The sequence below is a fragment of the Neolamprologus multifasciatus genome, chromosome 6 (genome assembly GCF_963576455.1).
Source record: "Neolamprologus multifasciatus chromosome 6, fNeoMul1.2, whole genome shotgun sequence".
NCBI classification, from domain to species: Eukaryota; Metazoa; Chordata; class Actinopteri; order Cichliformes; family Cichlidae; genus Neolamprologus; species Neolamprologus multifasciatus.
In genome coordinates, this window is record NC_140444.1 from 10,260,047 (window position 1) to 10,278,631 (window position 18,585).

The following is an 18,585-nucleotide window of genomic DNA, read 5'->3' on the forward strand; positions in this document are numbered from 1 at the left end:
GTTAGACAAGAGCCTTCTGGGTAACAAAACAAAAACCAATAACAACCCAAACACTTACTGCTTTCTTCATGGGATTGATGGGGTCTAGGGTCATTGTCCGTCTTTGGGGGGGTGTTGCTGGGGAGATTTGTTGCCAGGGGCACCTGGAGTGGGTGGTGCATGCTGGAGGAAGGTTTATGTGTCGACCTTTTTGGTTTGTTTTGGGCTGTGTTTATATTTGTGCTGGTTTCAATGTTGTTGTTTTTTCTGATTTGCTTTTGCATGCAGTGTTTGTTGAAGATGTGGGAAAACATCTTTTCACTTTATTGATGTTTTTCACTTTGCTCTAACACAGATTTTGCTTTTTTTTTGTTTGTTTGTTTGTTTGTTTTTTACATTTTGCTTTGGTTTGATTTTATTTGTATGTCTTTTATGTGCTGGGTGTATTGCTGACTGATTTTGATTGGCCTAACAACAAATGAATGGCAGAAGGGACTGGTGCAAAGCAGTGGTGGGATCTTTATAAACTTCACTGTAAACAACTGCAACCCCCTACTTTGGCTCCCTCTGTTTGCTTTGGGAGCACATCTGCTTCTTCGACCAGTGACTCTGGCAACAGCAACACAACAGCTTTTGTTTGCTTGCTTGACATAATTTTAGTTTTGTTTTGTTCCACTGAAACATCCACTGTACTGCTATGACCATGGCAATCTCCTAGTGTGGGATTTCAGAACTAGCTGGGTTGAGATGAACTTTTAACAGTTTGATCAACACATCATTCACATCACGCACATCCACACAAACACTCTTCCTCACTAATCGTCATATGCTTATCTGTCCTTGGCTGACTTTCTTGGGCATCTGGAAGAAGTACAATGCAACATTGCAGTTGTTAGATGAGGCTGCTCACGCCAATTGATTGTCATAGGTCATACTAGTATTGCCACCAGATGGCGGCAGCAGCTCAGTACTTGTATATGCTTAAAAGTACTGTTTATTGTTCAATGACAAACACAAAATTAGTGGGACTAAACAACTGCAGTGTTGCTCTCTTTAACCTGCTTTAACTGTTGACTGGCTGATAATCTTTGCTCTCAGAGCTGATTTTTGTGTGAACTGGGTTTAAAATTCACCTTCATGTGGACACTTACTCCATCTAGCATAACGTGACCGCATTCAAAGCTTTCAGTCTTCAAGGCGACATTGTCATTGGAAAAACTGTATGGGATTAGATAAGGTTACATTTGTTTTTCTTTACTTTAAATTGGGTAATGTCAGTGAATTGAAGTACAATAGCATGTGATGGTATGACAAAGCAGCAAACCCTGTACTGCTTCAGTCGTGAGTCTGTCATGGTCATGTTTTTGGAGTATGTGTCCATTAAATACTGAAATGAAAAATAAGTCATTGTCAGTAGAAGAATAGTAGTTATAAAATGTGATTGAATAGTTGCTGATTCACATTCTGGGACTTGAGAGATTTCTTTGAGCCTCATACAAAAGATCTGCGCACCAGTATTAGTCTGTATGTGTGCCTATATTTTCATGCTCAAAACATTTAAAGTGAAAACACTATTTCTACACAAATCTTTGAAATTCTGAAAATATAGTTGTATTCCTACCACCTTCCCTAACCTTCATAGAGTATTTAAATTTGACCTATAGGTAAGAAGAATGGAGGCCTTAAACAAAAACAAAACAAAAAACTAAGGACCTCTTGCTCTCTTTTTTTAATCCATTGCATCACTACTTTCTTGTTTTAATATTTGATGTTTTCTTTCATTTTTGCATTTCTTTATGATTTGGCTTTGAAAAACAATCCGCATGTCTTTAATACTCCCCGCTGTGATGAGAAGTAACATTTGGCTGAAGTAACATGGGCTGGAGTGTTGCTGTAAATTGCTCATTTTGAGCATGTTTACTTTTAAGCAGCAAGCTTTCAAAACACGTCCATTATCTCCCTTGAGCTGATGTTCACATCTGTAAATTTGCTTCCATACTGATTCTTGTGTAGAGCATGGAGAAATGCTTCTTGTGAATACAAAAAGCTGCTGCACAGTGAATGCTAATTGAAAGATTTGACTTCAGTGGAAACATTAACATACCGATAAACACATCGAGTCACACGTAGCTTCTACCTGCTGGTTTTTCTGCATCAAAATATTACAGATCCTTTTACCCTCGCAGAGAGAGCTTTTTTACATTTAGAAGGAGAATCAGTGTGGCATCAGAGCATGCAAAGCTATGTATTACTTGTCCCAGCATGTGTCTCTGCGTGTGCACTTAGAGAAAATGTAATCATCATATGGTGGTTGAGCATAAGAAGTTGGGTCCGTAAATATTTAGACAGTGAGTGTACACAATTTTGCCTCTTTACATTATCATATCAACTTGCAGTGAAGCCGTCAGGAGGTGATAGACGTCTAGACTTTCAGCTTTCTGTCAATCAACTCTCTATACTATAACTAACTATATAACTCTGCACATCAGACTTATTTCTGCTACTATTATCAACGGTTATAACTGTCTAAACACTAGTGACCCTGTTCCACTGGGATATTTACATGCTTGCACTATCAAAAATTTCTTCACGGTGTTTGATAAATGATGTGAAATGCTTTGGATCAATAAATTCTGCCTCTGTCTTTATATGTCCACATAATCTTGTTAAAGAGTGGAGAGTGTGGAATAACTCAGTTTTATTTACCTAGCATAACAATAGTTATCTCTGGGGTTTTTTATGTTGTAATACCCTACAATTAATTGAAACTTAAGGGTTGAAGTTAGGATTTGGTTAGGGCTATGGTAAGGCTTGACGCTTACGTTTTATTGTTAACCTTTGGGTAGAAGGCTTGGGAATGCATTAAAATCATTAAACTTTCCACATACTGAGTTCCCAGCAATAGATACCAAAGTTTTCTTCTGAGCCAATGGCTGTAGTTCCTAAACAGTGCAATATTTTGAGGTACTAGAGTAACATCTTGATTGCTTTCTTTTAGTACCGATGTGATGGTATACAGAGGCAAAAATGCAAAATTTGTAATCCGTTCCAAATACTTATGAACCCAACTGTAAACATATGAATGCACATTTCTATGTGTGCTTGTGTTGAATGTGATCTAGGCACGGACATGAGCACGGGTGATTGTGTGATTCTTCTTGCAGTTTTCTCTGCACCAATAAATCAGAACCTGCATGTTTCTGTGCACTTTACATATATGCGAGAAGCTTGTACCTTCAACTCACTCTTCTCCACCTTTTGCTGTTCTTTATTTGTCTCTTTGTTTCCACCTTTTAGGATGCACACCTCAACCACCACATGCAGTCTGGGCTCTGCCGATGAAAATGCAGTAACTCAGGCCGATGAGGGGCTGAAAACTGTCCACCTAGAGCTCACAGAGACTTGTCTTGACATGATGGCCCGATATGTGTTTTCCAACTTCTCTGCACTTCCCAAGAGGTTGGAAGAATTTTTTATTTTTTTTTTAATGCTCATATTTTGTAAAAAGAGTTGGAAAAAGCAACGAGTGATGATTTTGGCCTCTGTTCTCTTAGGTCTCCCATCGCAGAGTTTCTGTTAGCAGGAGGCCGCAGTATGACCTGGTTGGTGGGCAACAAGTTGGTCACCATAACAACCAGTGGAGGGGTCAGAACACAAGCGCTGCTGGGCCTGGACATGGCTGATCGCCTGGGAGGAGGAGGAGGGGAATTGACCAGGTGATGCATGCTTGCACACATACTAAAAGAATTTGTCTGCTTTCAACTGCCAGACCTCACTCTATCTATCACCCCTTACTTAATCGAAGAGGTGCTCCTCTTTTACTTGCTTCCTTTTTTTTTTTTTTTTTTTTTTTTTTCTTCCCGGTGAGCCAAAAGTGAGCCGGTGGGCCAAAAGTTAATTATAAGAGCATTATGCTGCTCTAAACACAGATTTTCTTGGCTCTGTGTAATGTCAGTAACATTGAACATTAAATGGTTGGCACAAAACTGTCAGCATAGAAGCCCCACACACCTGTTGCTGAGACAATTTGTTTCTCAAGGCAAGCTAAGGAGAGTGACCACACACACACATAGAGAGGTTGAACTGAGTAGCTGCCTAGAGGCCCAGAAGAAGATGAATATAGGATTATATTGAAATGGGAATCATACAAAGCTACTCTATTAGTCCAAGAAGTCTAAGAATGAAACGATGGAGCTGGAAATGAACACAATAGACCACCTACCACATGGCATTTACCCTGTAGTGCCACCATGGGGTTGACATTTATCCTTCTGAGTAAAATATTTTGACATTTAGTGGATGAATAGCCATGATATATTGATCTAGACCCCTCCCCTTCAGGACAAATTGCAATCATTTTAGCTTAATTCTTAAAGACAAAATGTCTGATAAAAATTAAAAAAAAAAAAATTGTAACCTGCAATTAAGAAAAATAGCAAAACTGTTGACATTAAAGCTTCAACTTAAAATTTAACAATTACAAAATTAACAAATTACAAAATGATAAACTAAGTTGGTGATCAACAGTGTCACAGACAGAGATGGGCAGTAACGCGTTACTTGTAACGTGTTACTGTAACCCAATTACTTTTTTCAAGTAACGAGTAATGTAAGGGATTACTATTGCAAAAACGGTAATTAGATTACGGTTACTTTCCCGTAGGAATACTGCGTTAATAAAAAAATTATTTATTTATTTATTTATTTATTTTTGCTAGAATGTCTCATGACAGTGACGTAAGCAAGTGCGACGTTTATGACAACAGCTGTGTGCAGATCAACAATGGATCATATATCAAGTGCGGGAGAGAGTATGAGCATGCAGCGTTTAAAGCGTGGAAGTACTGACCTTACTTTGAGTTTGATTCCATAAAAAGTGACAAAAACATTAGCGTCCGTTGTGCCTGGGAAGAAAACTTCTTTTTACAGCAAAAAAAACCCCTAAACCTCCGAGCAAGCACCGAGTGCGCTATCACGTAATGGGAAATTCACAGAGAAACTCGCGGATTCTTCAAGTGACCGCTGCGGCACACCTGCACCAGGGCAAACCTCCGCCTACCCTACTCCTGCTTTATAGGTGAAAATAGAGCAACAGGACCGCTAGTCTTTGATTTTATTTATTTTCTGCTGTGTTTCACTTGCATCTATTTGTAAGAGTGAGTGTGAACACAAAACCCTTTTTATTTTATGTGCTGGAATGTGCAGAAAATAGGTTTAAATGTTAAACAAATTTCTTCCAGTCAGAATGTTGCATATAATTAATTTTTTGCATAATGCATAAAGTTAAAAGATTAAAACTAATAAAACAAGTTTTAAAAAGAGACTTTTCCATTTGATTACATTTTGTATGATGGATTATGCAGAAAAAGTAGAATTGGGCTGAAAGATCTATCGCTTTATCACCTATTCAGGTTGTAAATCGTGTTTTTAAAAAGTAACTAAGTAATTAATTACTTTTGAAAATAAGTAATTAGTAAAGTAATCAGTAATTAGTTACTGATTACTTTTTTCAAGTAACGTGACCAACACTGGTCACAGAGCAGCTAGCATGCCTGCAACCACTTTGGATTGTTAGCAATGTTGCTCTCCTGTTCCCGCAGGTCAGACCCCTCACTACACACCCGAATGACCAAAGAGGCTCCAGCCAAATTGGAGTCACAGTCAAGCCAGCAGCACAACAGAGCTGCACGCATACGAGTTCGCTCCATGTCAGGTAGAAATAAAAAAAACAAATATGTAATTTTTCTTTCTTTTTTTCTTTTTTTTTTTTGCTGTTGCTAGGAAGGTAACACTGCTTTGTAGAAAAATTATACATTGCTGTCTATATTTCAGTTCTAAAAGTTATTTCTATGTAACTATGCTGTTGCTTTCTTTGACTTACAGTCTTCAATGTAGGAGTCTTGGGAAGTAATAATGATGTTGTGCTTTCTCTGATTGTCTGACTTTACAATAAAGAAATCTGGCTTTGACTTACAGGTGGTCATGCTCTACGTGCCGGTCCAGCTCAGAGTCTCAGTCCTCTGGTGTCTCCCTCTGAGGGTGAGTTGACTGCTCCACTTTCTCCCTCCTCTGGTCCTGCTCTGGATAGTTTAGGTCCATCCTCTTCCACCTCTGCCACGCCATCTGCGCCTCCTACTCTGAAAGACAACCCCACCTTGGCTGAATTTGCCCCAATGCTCACACAAGGCTGGGCAGAGATCTTCATACGCAGACCGTCAGGTATGTCACCATTAAGAATATCCCCTCTACAGTTATTGTAGAAACTTTCTGTGTTTCGTTATTATGCGAGTATTGTCAGAAGGTGACTGTTGGGGAACAAAAAAAAAAGAATCATCCACATACCTTTCAGTGCGCTTTGGTAAATGATAGGCATTCATTTTAAAGATACTTAATTTTCTGCTGTTTGTGTTATGTGCTCCCTGACACTCTTGCTTTCTGTGCTGGGCTCTAATACTGTTGTCACAGGTAACACAAGCTGGCTAATGTGTTTGGAGAACCCACCTAGCCCTTTCTCATCTGAGCTTGGCAACATGCCGCTGCAAGAGCTCTCCAGTGTTCTGATGGCAATGGAGGGAGTGAAGGAACCTCCCACTCAGACAGCCAGCGCTCCTGCTAGCACAGCTGTCCCTGCTCCAGCTCCTGTCTCTGAGCCCCTAACCCAAACACACAGCAGTGTTGGAGGAAAGGCAAACCTGATTCAGCGCTCCAACACAGGTGAGAAATGGTTTGTCTGGGCATAGAAAGCAAGAAATATCAGAAAGTTTGTGACGTTTTTCTCGTGTTGAATAAGAGGTTGTATAAGTGCTGATGAGTTATTGGTCCCGAAAAATTTGGATCCTGCTGTTATCGATGAAATTAAAAACAGCATATCCAGATTAGGAAGCTACAGTATGATGTAATGTTACGCATGAATGCATCCCGTCTATCTGCGTGACTGCATGTCCTTGATACCCTTTTAATGGACTAAGTGAAATGCTAAATTGCCTGTAAGTGCTGGATTTGAGCCTGAAAGTGTTCAGTAGCCCAGCTGGGATTCACTCAGGTTATTGATTGTCAGATATCACTGCCTTAAATCACATGTTCTTTTTTTTGCAGGTGCCTCTGTTTCAGTGTGCCGTTATTTTAGTCATCTTATTTGTTTTGGGGATCCATTTCAAGTTTCTTCAGGACATCAGCCCCCCCCCACCCATTTTTTCTTTCATCCTTCTTTTCATTTGATTTTTAACTGCACTTAAGATTTCCTCCCTTGTTCTGATTGGTTTCTTTACATGTTTCTTCATCCTCATCACCTATGCTGGTTTGTGATTGGCTGCGGTGTGTTATGTGGCTTCATGTGCCACTGACCTGTCCTCTGGCACTTCGCCTGCAGTGGGTGGCTCTCTCTGCTCTCTGGGTATGGGCACTGCCCCCCCAGGCCCACCAGCCTCTGGCAGGTTGCACAGGAGCATTTCCTGGGCAGGTACCGTCCACCACGTGTGTGACCCCATATCTACCTACCCCCCCTCCAAAAAACTCCTGGTGCAGTATATTTCTTCTCACTTGCACAACACAGCAGTCTGCAAGCACAGATTAGGAATCTTTCTTTAATTATATTCCCTGATTCATTTGAGTTAGATGAGAAGCTTCATACCAATCTCATATCTGTCTATTGTTTCTAGTGAGGCGACTGTTAGCAAAAAGAAGGGAATGCTGTTGATCCTGCTTTTAAGACCAGAAGCTATGCAGAGTGAAGATATTAGATCATTACAAAAGCTGAAATGTAAAACAATTTTTTTTGTGGCTTTATGGAAATTAAGTGTCAGAATTTTCTTTATTCAGTTGAATTTGGCCGTGTTTATACGCCCTGATAATGCGGACCTTATGGATGCAATTGAGCATCCATACTTGCAGGATGGCTGCATCGTTTTTGCTCTTTTTGTAGTGTTAGAGCAATTTAAGCAGCAACTGTACATCACAAATGAATAACCACTGTTATTATATTCATCAGCTTACAGTCCCCTGTAAGAGTCTGTGTGTAGTTAGTCCATTGTAGTTTTGTGTGTCCAGATGAGTCTGAACAGTTACAAAATTACTGGCAGAATATCCACGCAGAGTCTCACGCCAGTGATGAATTTGTCTCACAACCTTAGTGTGCACTCATGGAAACTATAATATGCCTGTTAAACACAATGCCTTGTGTTTACCAAATGCAAAGTGACGTTTTTCTTTGCATTACTCATGCTAACACAGTGACTAGAGTATTTTTGGACCATTTTCCAACCCAGAAATATTTCCTCCTACAACTACTTTCTATAAAAATACAACCACTAGCTAAAATAAATTCACTGTAACATTTTCAGAACTTGGTGTTCTGGTGTTTTCTCCCAGTTATTTATTTATTTATTTATTTATTTATTTATTTATTTATTTATTTATCTATCCTGTCTCTATGTAAAAATGAAATTGAAAGATGCCCTCAACTGGTGACAGTTTTCTTTTGCTATCTTCAGGAAAATCCAGTCTTTTGGGGATTCCTAGGAAATAGGCTTTTGTCACACAACACCTGTGTTGTTGAGCAATTTTGAGTTGTTGCTCTCATATTTAACAATTGACAGTTGTACAGTTTTTTTTTTTTCTTCTGAAAGTCATTACTGTAAAGTTGTGAGACAACTAATAAAGTCTTCCATTTAAAAAAAAATTAAAAAATGCTGCGGTATAAAGCTTTTGGCAGTAGTTTTCGCATTTAACAGATATGAGAGTGAAATTGGTTTTCTCATCTAAGTTTAGACAAGAAAATTCCAAATGTTTTCCAAAAGGTCTCCTTTTAATTTTAAGAAATAATGGGAAGGACCATCATTTTCCATGGATTCTCAAGCACGCCAATCACATTGTGTTATGCGAAAGAACTGCTGTTACTTCCTTAAAGATTGTGCAAGTATAGATACTCAGCATTTCTGCTTTACCATTAGTCTTCTATTAACACGGGGCGGGGGTTTCTCTTACTGCTAATGAAAACATGTCCGCGCTGGAATCAGTCAGCCAAATGACACCTAAAGATGAATCATGATTCAATTTTTGTTTTTTTGTTTTTTTGTTGTTGTTTTTTTGGACATCTTCTGCATTATATTTTTTTCTTCCTAAATACGTTTTCTAACCCTTCTGTTTCTGAAATATACTCCCAGGTTTTGACCTTTAACCTCTGACCCTCTGATGTTGTCAACAGAAAAGCCCAGACCTCATCTAAGCAACATGATGCACTTCCTTGCTTTACTGGTTAACCAGTAGGGTGATGAAGACTTTTTCTGAGCTGCAGTTTGGGGGTCTTAAAAAATCAAATGAGCCTGTTTGTGATTGTGTTTCTCCTCTTCTTTGAATGTGTTGTCTGGGAGATGCAAGACTGGTCTGGGCTGCTGTTGCAGTAGCTGCCATGCGTTTGGGATGAGATAACCAGCAGCCAAAACGATGCATGCAACTTGATAGAAAATGAGTAAATGAACTAGTGATGCTGCCTGCCGCACTGATAAATCTGCCTCTGATCTTAGTGATTTTATGTTGATGTCACTGTAGGTCATGATCTTGCACATGGCGTTGTTTCTTTTTTTTGCCTGAGAGAAGATTTATATGATTCTGTTACAATGACTTATTTGAATTATTGTGTGTTTAACCTGAATTGAGATTTTAGAGAAAATGTTTGTGAGGTGTTGTTTTCATGATTACTACTGACAGCTGATAAAATCTTTAGTCCTACCACCTGCATATTTGTGTGTCTCTGATTGTGTGACTAACAGTGGACAAGACTGTGATTTGTGTGTCTGTGGGCGTGCATTGCTTTCATATACCTGGATTGACTTATAACCCACATGGTTGTGGCTGTATCCTCCTGTAGACTCTGTCGTGGTGCTGGAGGAGGGATCAGGAATTGCTACAGCGCAAACGCCGCCTGAATGGTTGGGGAGTGCAGAGTTTGAGCCAATGTTGTCTGATCCAATCTTCATAGCTGCTGATAAGTTTACAAAGACTCCTCCTGAAACACTCAGCAGGGTAGGACCATGTTCACCAAACCACACACGCAGACTTGATGATGTCTTGTGCAGCATTAAACAAATCGCCATGTGCACATTCATTAAAACAATTGTTGTGGCTTTACTGTCAGTGCCTGCACCTACAGGCTGTTTATTCCATCATTTGCGTCACCTGTGCTATTTGATTATAAACTGTCAGCTTTTTTTAAAAGTGGCTTTCCTTTGCCACTGCTGTAATGGGTAGCAGCCAAGTGGAGTGCAGCTTCTGATGACTCACTTAGCAGCGCCTTTAACAACCCATGCTGTGCTTTGGCAGCATGTTAAAACCATAGACTGTATATAAAAGATGGAAACAGCTTGCAGGTTCTTGTTGCAAAAGGAAGTCTGATTGTGTCATCCTACTGCTCACTTCTGTGACCTCAGAAAGGACTTCAATGTTTAATGATTCAAAACAGCATGACCTTCATTTTCCAGATTTTTTCAGGGAGGAATTTTGTGTCTCATTTAATGTCCAAAAGATGACAAAAAAGAGATGAGTTAAGGTATGGCTAATATGTGATTGACATGGTGGTTGTAGCTCAGGTGGCAGAGCAGATCAGCCACTAACCAGAAGGTTGGTGGTTCGCTCCCAGGCTACTCCAGTCTGCATGCCAAATATCCTTGGGCAAGATACTAACCCCATGTTGCTCTCTGATGCATCCATTGGAGTGTGAATGTGTATGAATGTTAGATACTTAAGTGCTTGTGTGACTGGGTGAATGAATTTGTTGTATAAAGCGCTTTGAGTGCTCAGAGTAGAAAAGCGCTATATAAGAACCAGTCCATTTACCATTACATGGCTATTTAGCTCACACCCTCCCTCTCTGTAAATGCTAATCAGGAGTTAAACTGGTGGGTGATGTCACGGTGGGGTCTGTGGTTAAAACTTGCATACTTTCATTGCAGTACTTTAAATAAACAGCTTTTGTTCCCACTTTCAGTCCTCCTCCACCTCAAGTCAGGATGATGAAAAGTCAACCCTGGAAGAAGTAAGTGAGGGAGCAATTCCAATCGATCAGCCCCCTTTTGGACCATCCACTCCAGGAAGCCAGGGGCCTGACCTTCCCTTCCAGACACACACTCAGTCCCAGGGTCATGGACTCAACAAGTCCAGCTCCTCTCCTGAGCTCCAAACATTACCTGAAGCTTTTGCCAAGGCTGCTATGGAGTCAGAAAGTGCGATGGTTGACACGTCACGGCCTAGAGCACCCTCAGACGGCATGCCTCAACCCCAGCAGCCCCAGTTTGTGAAAGAAAAGGTAGAGGGAAACACTGGAGTGGACACTAATGTAGCGGGAGGTCCAAGCCCAGCAGGTGAAGGCCAAGCTGTATCGTCATCTCAGAGTGGGGGAGCGGGGATGAGGTTGTCTTTTCCACCAGCACCAGTACAATCTGCACCCATCTCCCCCAGTGGAGGCCACCGGCCCAGAGGTCACACAATCTCAGTCTCAGCCCCCTCCTCCAGGAGGGAGAGGCGGGCGGAGAGGGACGCTTACCACAGTCGACCTGGTCCCAGCAACGCTGAGAAAATCTCTGGACTGAGCCCCAGGTATTACACGATTTATACAAGAAACTGCTGCAGCTTCTGTGATGTGTTTCTGCTAAATGAATGATGCAATGTATCAAGTAAAGTCAGTAAGCTCATTTTGACTTGCATCAAAAGTGTCACCCTGTTAGTGAGCAATTTTTTATTTTTTTTTAAATTGCGTCCTGCAACTGTGTTTTTAAATAAAATTTTTTTTTTAAAGTGATGAAACATCAGAACGTGGACAGAAACTGCAATGCAACATTTGGAAATAGTTATGAATACCTTCTAAGAACAGAGAACATGCATAGAGGTGTATTTTCAACCCCAGTTCCAAATAATTTGGGACACTGTTTAAAATATAAATACAAAAAAAATTAAGGATTTGAAAATGTCATTAACCCATATTTTATTTAGAAACTGTCATTTCAAATTTTATGGCAACAACAGGCCTCAAAGTTTGGACAAGGTCATGTTTATCACTGTACAGCCCCCCCCCCCCCCCCCCCCCCCCCCCCCCATTTGTTTTTGTTTTTTAACAAAAGTCTGTAATGGTCAGGGATCTGGACTTCCCATTCTTTTCTGAGGATTTTAGCTGCTCTTTTTTGATGCACCAAAATGTTTTCAGTTGGCAAAAGATCTGGACTGCAGGCCAGTTCAGCATCTGGACTCTTGTACTATGAAGCCATGCTTTTTAAATGATTCAGTATGGGGTTTCTCATTGTCTAACTAAAATATTCAAGGCCTTCTCTGGAAAAAGGCTGAAACTTGTGTGTATACCTTTCAGCATTCACACTCCTAATTACATACACATTAATGCACCACCAATACCCTAATCAGATATTAAGATATTTGAAGTGAGTGCTGCTAACAAGCCGGATGGTCCTTCTCTTTAGTCTGGATGATGCCTTGTCCACGTTTTCCAAAAAGAATTTAAAATTTCCATTTGTCTGACCACAGAACAGTTTCCCCTTTGCCTCAATCCATTTTAAATAAGATTTGGCCCAGAAAAGATTGTGGTGTTTTTGGACCATGTACACATGTGGTTTCTTCTTTGTGGAAGGCACTGTATTCACAGTGATTTCTGGAAGTGTTCCTGGGCCCATGCAATGTTTTCCATGACAGAATCACACCTGTTTTTATTTCAGAGCCACCTGTAGGGCCTGAAGATCACGGGCATCCAATGTGGACTTTCTTCCTTGTCCTTTGGATATCTATAATATCACAAATTCTGAAAATCTGGAGAAACCTCTGTGCATAAAGTCTTTGGTATTTTATGCCGAGGACCATTATTTTGAAATTGTTCTGCAACCTCATCCATATAATCAGATGTTTGAATAGAAATGTCTAGATATCTCTTGGCATGGAAACAAGATATTTGGTACCAGAAGCTGTGTTGCTTTTATTTGGTTCCTTAAATTGTGTTTGTAGTCCAGGTTCTGTTGACCAGTAAACATATGAGGTTCAATGAAGGTAGATTGCCTTTAATTTACATATCCATGTGTCTAAACTGACTTTCTTTCTTCTTATATCTTCTAGCTTTGTGTTTCTGCAGCTCTACCACTCTCCTTTCTTTGGGAATGAAGCCAACAAGCCACTTCTGCTGCCCAAAACTCAGGTAACCTGAATTCTCTCCTACACCTTCTTCTGGATCATATGGCGTGGTTTACATTGTGTTTTCTGTCGTAGGTGATTGACCGTGCAGTAAAGGTTCTGGACCAAATGCCCCCTTATGACACCCATAAAATTGGGGTGGTGTTTGTAGGAGCTGGTCAGGTGAGGAAGTGCTGACTGTAGTTTTGCTAATCACTGCCGTATAATTTCTATATTTTCTGGCTTAATGTCTTGATCCTCTTCACTTTCTTTAGGTTAACAATGAAGTCGCCATCTTGTCGAACGAGTACGGTTCGAACCGCTACGCCTCTTTCCTCACAGGTCTTGGCAAATTAATCCATCTGAAAGACTGCGATCCAGACCAGATTTTCCTTGGAGGGCTTGACCAGTATGGAGATGATGGAGAGTTCACCTACTGCTGGCATGACGACATCATGCAGGGTTAGTGTGTGTGTGTGCGCGCGTCAGGAAAAACACAGTATTTATTTATTTTTTTCTCTACAGCCAGTCTGTAATTTGCATATTATAAATGAACTTGTGTCCCTGCAGCTATCTTTCACATAGCCACACTGATGCCAAACAGGGAGAGCGACAAGGGTTGCTGCAACAAAAAGCGACACATTGGCAATGATTTTGTCATGGTGGTGTACAATGACTCTGGAGAGGAGTACAAACTGGGCACAATTAAGGTAGACACACACGAGCACAGTAAAAGAATCTGAAATTTGCTGTTGATATTCTCTTTTAATGCCCATTTTCCCTTCCTTTAGGGTCAGTTTAATTTTGTCGAAGTCATTATAAAACCACTGGATTATGAATGTAACCTCGTTACCCTCCAGTGCCGCAAAGGTGAGCTAATCACTTCTTTTTCGGATCCTGTTCTTCATTTTTGTCAGCTTTGTTTAACTTTAATGAGTTCTTCTTTATACCCTCTTTCAGACCTTGAGGGATTAGTAGACACAACCGTGGCAAAAATTGTTTCAGATCGAAACCTTCCCCTGTTAGTCAGGCAGATGGCTCTGCATGCAAATGTAAGTCTTTTATCTTCTTACATCTAGTCAAAACACACTTTGCAGAGGTGACACATTCTCGACTCTTCTCTCTCGTCAGATGGCCTCTTTGGTGCATCAGTACAGAGCTAACCCCTCTGACGCATACGCCTCTAAGTGGCTAGCAAGGTTACGACACATCAAGAGGATCAGGACCAGGGTAAGACCAACATACAAAGTCTTCCTCATCACCACTACTTGCACTTAATTTCTCTAATTTCAACCCGTTTTACCTTATTGCTCTAACTTAGGCTCAAGAAGCCATCCAGTCTCGCTCAACTCCCGGGATTTCACTGACCCAAGGGCAGAGCAAACCTTTGTCACAGAGCAGTGCTCCAACAAATGTGGAAGCCACCGGACAACGAAAAAGACTGGTGTCCACTGTAGACGATTTCACAGATTTTGTTTAATTTCTCGACAAGAAATTAAACAAAAGACGAGACAAAAGTATATGAAGTGAATAAAACAAACTAAAAACTTAAAAAGTGGCATTGTGCTCATTTTTGATCCACAAAGAATGAATGAAAGCCCAAGTGCACCTTTGAGCATTCTTAAGTCTGAGTCAAAGCAGGTATAATTATTTTTCTAACAATACACCTAATGGTAATGTAAAAGAGTTTACTCATGAATCAGCTGTCCCCCCTCAGCGTTGGAGTACTCTGTAGTGAGTTTCTGCCCATTGTTTAGATGACTGTCCAGCTGTTCTACTGCTTTGGGTCAGTCTCACTTCTCTAAGGGAGCTGATTTTAGTGAGAACAGAAAAATCCTTCGTACACAAAAGACAAAGGGAGAAATTTGTTCCAGAAAATTTTCCCAGGAGTTAGTGAAGGCCAGAGACAGAGTGAATTTTAGACACTATGAACATGATAAACTGTTACTGTTGTTTATGTAACTCCTGGATTTGTAAATAAACTTTTTTTTCTCTTCTTCAACTTTTCAACCTACACACTGATTATAGGATTGGCATCGACAAGTACCAAACATTGCGGCTAATTTTTCAGCAAATCGGAACGTACTGCATTACCTACAGGGTGGAAACCAAGTACTTAAGCTAGCATTTGACATTTAAAAAAAAAAAATCATTTTGCAGGAAGTTCAGCTGTCAAATTCTTTATTTGACTTTGTCAAGTGCAAAAGCATGAGAAGTGCGACAGCTGCAAAATACAAACGAGAGCATATAGACAAATCTTTAACGCTGCTTTAAACAAAATGCATTTTACAACAGAAGACAATGGTGAGCTTTGGGCACTAAACTGTTACACGCAGAGCAGGAATATAATGCTGGTGGAACTGCCGACTGCTGTGCTGTTTGGGGTTTTCTATTCGCCGTCAAAGAGTAAACTGACTAAAAGCTTTGGCTGTAGTACTTCGATTACACCAGTGGAACATAAAACTCTGAAGTTTGCAACACCAGTGCTCGACCTATGTGTACGCTGCTGCAGCACAAAAATGACTGATCATGAAAAGCAAAAATATACATCACAAAGCGCTAATATATACAGAAATGTACACGCACAGAAGAAGAAAAGTTCCCTTTTTAATTTCTTTTTAAAAGCACCTGTAAGTTTGCTTTATGCTCTTTAACCGTGGTGTTTTGTATGAAAACAGAGGGGAAAAGATGTAGGCTAAATTAAACTGACATGGCCATAAGTACCTTTTTAACGTTTTATATTTTAATTAAATCCAAGGCAAATTCGATGATGTACAACTTCTAGAGCCTTGCTGAGAAAAGGGAGGGAGGGAGCAGGGGTCATGCTGACCATAGTTACATATTTTAACTACTACATATCAGCTTTTGTTTTTCCTGGACTTCCTTACAGGTTTTAAGAAAAGCGTGGGTTCCCTGAGATCTGCCCGCTGGACACAAGAAGTGCGCATGTTGAACAAAATAAGGCAAAAACATCATCACCACAAAGAGCAAACAAAAGTACAAACAACTGCAAGCTACTGCTTGATTACTTTGATAATACTTACTAGGACATTTCTATAATGTTGCTGTAAAGGCATGACTTGACACACGAGAGTTAAATATGGGGTTTGATATCAGCTCCATTAAAGAATAAAGTGCAAGTACAAGAATGAATGAATTATTTAACTGGTGTGGTTAAAATCTCAGGATGCATAAATGATACAAAAGCTTTGGCAATGTTTATAATTAAGATACAGTATGAGTGAAGCTTTCTCTATTGGTTTGGATACCAAGCTTATTATTTAAACCACACCTCATTACAAAAACAAAACAATACTTCAGAACAAAAGTGCTTTTAAATTGCTTCCATATGGAACAAAACACAACAAAAAATAAACAATTAGGAAAGATAATCAGACTGGGAGTCATTATAGCTTTATAATGGGAGAACTTGTGTAAATACTCAGTATTGTCTGTTTCCTTGTCTACAATTAGACTTATCTGTTCAGTATCATTTTCTTCACACTAACCTTGCTTTTCACTTGCTACACCACCTTGTCATTGGCTCCTCTGACTTCATCGCTCTTATCTTCAGTCTCTCCAATCATCTCTGGAGAAGATATTTGCGCCCTGAATAACTGGCTGCTGGAATCCCAACAGCATTATGTCTGTGTGTGTGTGTGCGTGCATGCATGCATGTATGTGTGTGTGTGTGTTTTCACCTGTAACCCAGTGGGCTGAAGTGTACCACACGTTCCTATTTGCTGATATGTTGTCTACAGTGTTATTTCTACACATGTGTACACCTGCATGTGCGTATATCTGTGTGCGCCTGCATGCAAATTTGGGACAGGCCACAGGTACCCATGGTGACCAAAAATAGAAAACGTAACAGTATGTAGACAGGTAACATAATTGAGAAATCACACGTTCTTTCTGAGATACACAAAAGTCTGATTGCATAGAATGCTTTCAGTTCATTGAGTCTTATGGTGAGCGCTTTTCTGCGCTCCTGTCAGCAACCCCAGGTAACCTCCAGGGTCACATGGGATCAGGGGGCAGTTTTGGTCCGGGGAAAACAATGAAAGGAACTTCTTGGTTTCACTGCTGACTTTATGTCCCCTTAACCAGCTCAGCTAGCATCTGGTGACCTGCACCTTGAGAACTGAGTCGGGATTGAGACGGATCACTGCTTATAAACCTGCAAAGTCTTATTTTATTGCTCTTTTCGTCTTTCAGTACCCCAAACTCCTCGTTTGATCCTTCTTGATTCTCTCCTGTAGCTCATCCTTGTCCTTTCACATCTATTAGTTTCTGTCCTTTCCTTGGGTTTAGAGAGTGGCATCTGAAGACAAAACCTGCTGCCCATGAGCGCCACCTCTCGTCCTTAACCCATCATTTTAAGTGCACATCCTTTTTCTCCACCTTTCACTTCTTTCATCTGATCTGCTCATATTTATCTAAGTTGGGTGCACTTTGTTTTTGAGGGATGGGGGTTTGCGTTTCCGTTTGCGTGTAGGGATCGTGGTTGTGTGAGCTGGGTGGTTGAACAGGCTTGAGGAAGGGAGGGTCTCTCTCTCTGCAGGAAGATCCCAGTTGCGTGTAATGGGCGTAGATGACAGGGAAGGCGTGGGTGCACGGGTGGATGGAAGAGCTGTAGGTGTTTTTGGTGGCGGGACATGGGAAGATGATGTGTTTGCTGATGACAGGGGGAGAGAGGAAGAATCGGAGGACTTATCTGTGACTGGTGTGGGTGGAGGCACACTGATTGAAGGTTTGGCAGACAACTGGGGAACAGGGGGGTTTGTAGAAACAGAGGAGGGTCGGGGCTTCAAAAAGGGAACGGGTGTAGCTACAGGAGTCTTTTTGGGGATGGCAGCACTGCTCCCACATTCTTTTGGAAGTTCACTTTTATCTACCTTTTTCCCCTTCCTGCTCCCTTTGGTCTTTTCCTTGCCACGCTTTTGTTCCTTCCAGGTTTCCCCTTCTCCTCTCTGCCCCCCTTCGCTCCTACATCCCTGAACTCCATCATCTCTCTCCCTCCCTCTATGCCTCCTTTTCCTCTGGGCTCGCTCCAGTTTACACTCAATGTGGTACAGATCCTCTGTCGTCACAGTGACACGGTCAAGCTGTTGCAGCAGAGCATCCAGGGTGGGGAGGAGTCTCCTCAGAGAAGCTTCCGTCTCTGCTCTCTCTCTCCAGCTGTTACCTCCCACCACCACTCCTGGGCCAAGGCCCAATCCAAGCCCCAAGCCAAGTCCCAGGCCGATACCCGGGGCTTCTGTGAGGCTGCAGGGGCTGGAAGACGCTGGACGCCACGAGGCCTCAGAGCCAGCATCAACACTGTCTGGGGTAGGTGGGGAGTCTGGACTGTCCAGAGGAGGCAAGCACAGGGACTTGCAGTCGCTGGTGGAGGATGAACGGGACGGTGGGAGCTCCATACCTTCGAAACGCACTTTGTGCCGAAAC

The 18,585-nt window shown here is 41.1% G+C and overlaps 2 protein-coding genes across 10 annotated transcripts in view; one reads left to right on the top strand and one right to left on the bottom strand.

Moving 5' to 3' along the window:
- tsc2 (TSC complex subunit 2) overlaps positions 1–14,692 on the top strand; it is a 34,602-nt gene extending 19,910 nt beyond the window's left edge. For 6 of the 8 annotated variants that reach the window (XM_085162176.1, XM_085162170.1, XM_085162169.1 and 3 more), the window contains 16 exons: positions 3,277–3,438; positions 3,534–3,695; positions 5,580–5,692; positions 5,956–6,198; positions 6,445–6,693; positions 7,349–7,438; positions 9,845–9,999; positions 10,961–11,568; positions 13,084–13,162; positions 13,234–13,320; positions 13,413–13,599; positions 13,708–13,847; positions 13,929–14,007; positions 14,098–14,189; positions 14,269–14,367; positions 14,459–14,692. In XM_085162176.1, the coding sequence (XP_085018302.1) occupies positions 3,277–3,438; positions 3,534–3,695; positions 5,580–5,692; positions 5,956–6,198; positions 6,445–6,693; positions 7,349–7,438; positions 9,845–9,999; positions 10,961–11,568; positions 13,084–13,162; positions 13,234–13,320; positions 13,413–13,599; positions 13,708–13,847; positions 13,929–14,007; positions 14,098–14,189; positions 14,269–14,367; positions 14,459–14,617 (2,704 nt within the window). In that variant the 3' untranslated portion in view covers positions 14,618–14,692. The remainder of the gene's footprint in view (positions 1–3,276; positions 3,439–3,533; positions 3,696–5,579; positions 5,693–5,955; positions 6,199–6,444; positions 6,694–7,348; positions 7,439–9,844; positions 10,000–10,960; positions 11,569–13,083; positions 13,163–13,233; positions 13,321–13,412; positions 13,600–13,707; positions 13,848–13,928; positions 14,008–14,097; positions 14,190–14,268; positions 14,368–14,458) is intronic. The other 2 variants (XM_085162172.1, XM_085162173.1) reach the window with 1 other exon arrangement.
- A 609-nt stretch (positions 14,693–15,301) lies between these two features.
- Positions 15,302–18,585, bottom strand: part of pkd1a (polycystic kidney disease 1a) — a 75,169-nt gene continuing 71,885 nt past the window's right edge. For both annotated transcript variants that reach the window (XM_085162166.1, XM_085162165.1), the window contains exon 56: positions 15,302–18,584. In XM_085162166.1, the coding sequence (XP_085018292.1) occupies positions 17,577–18,584 (1,008 nt within the window). In that variant the 3' untranslated portion in view covers positions 15,302–17,576. The remainder of the gene's footprint in view (position 18,585) is intronic.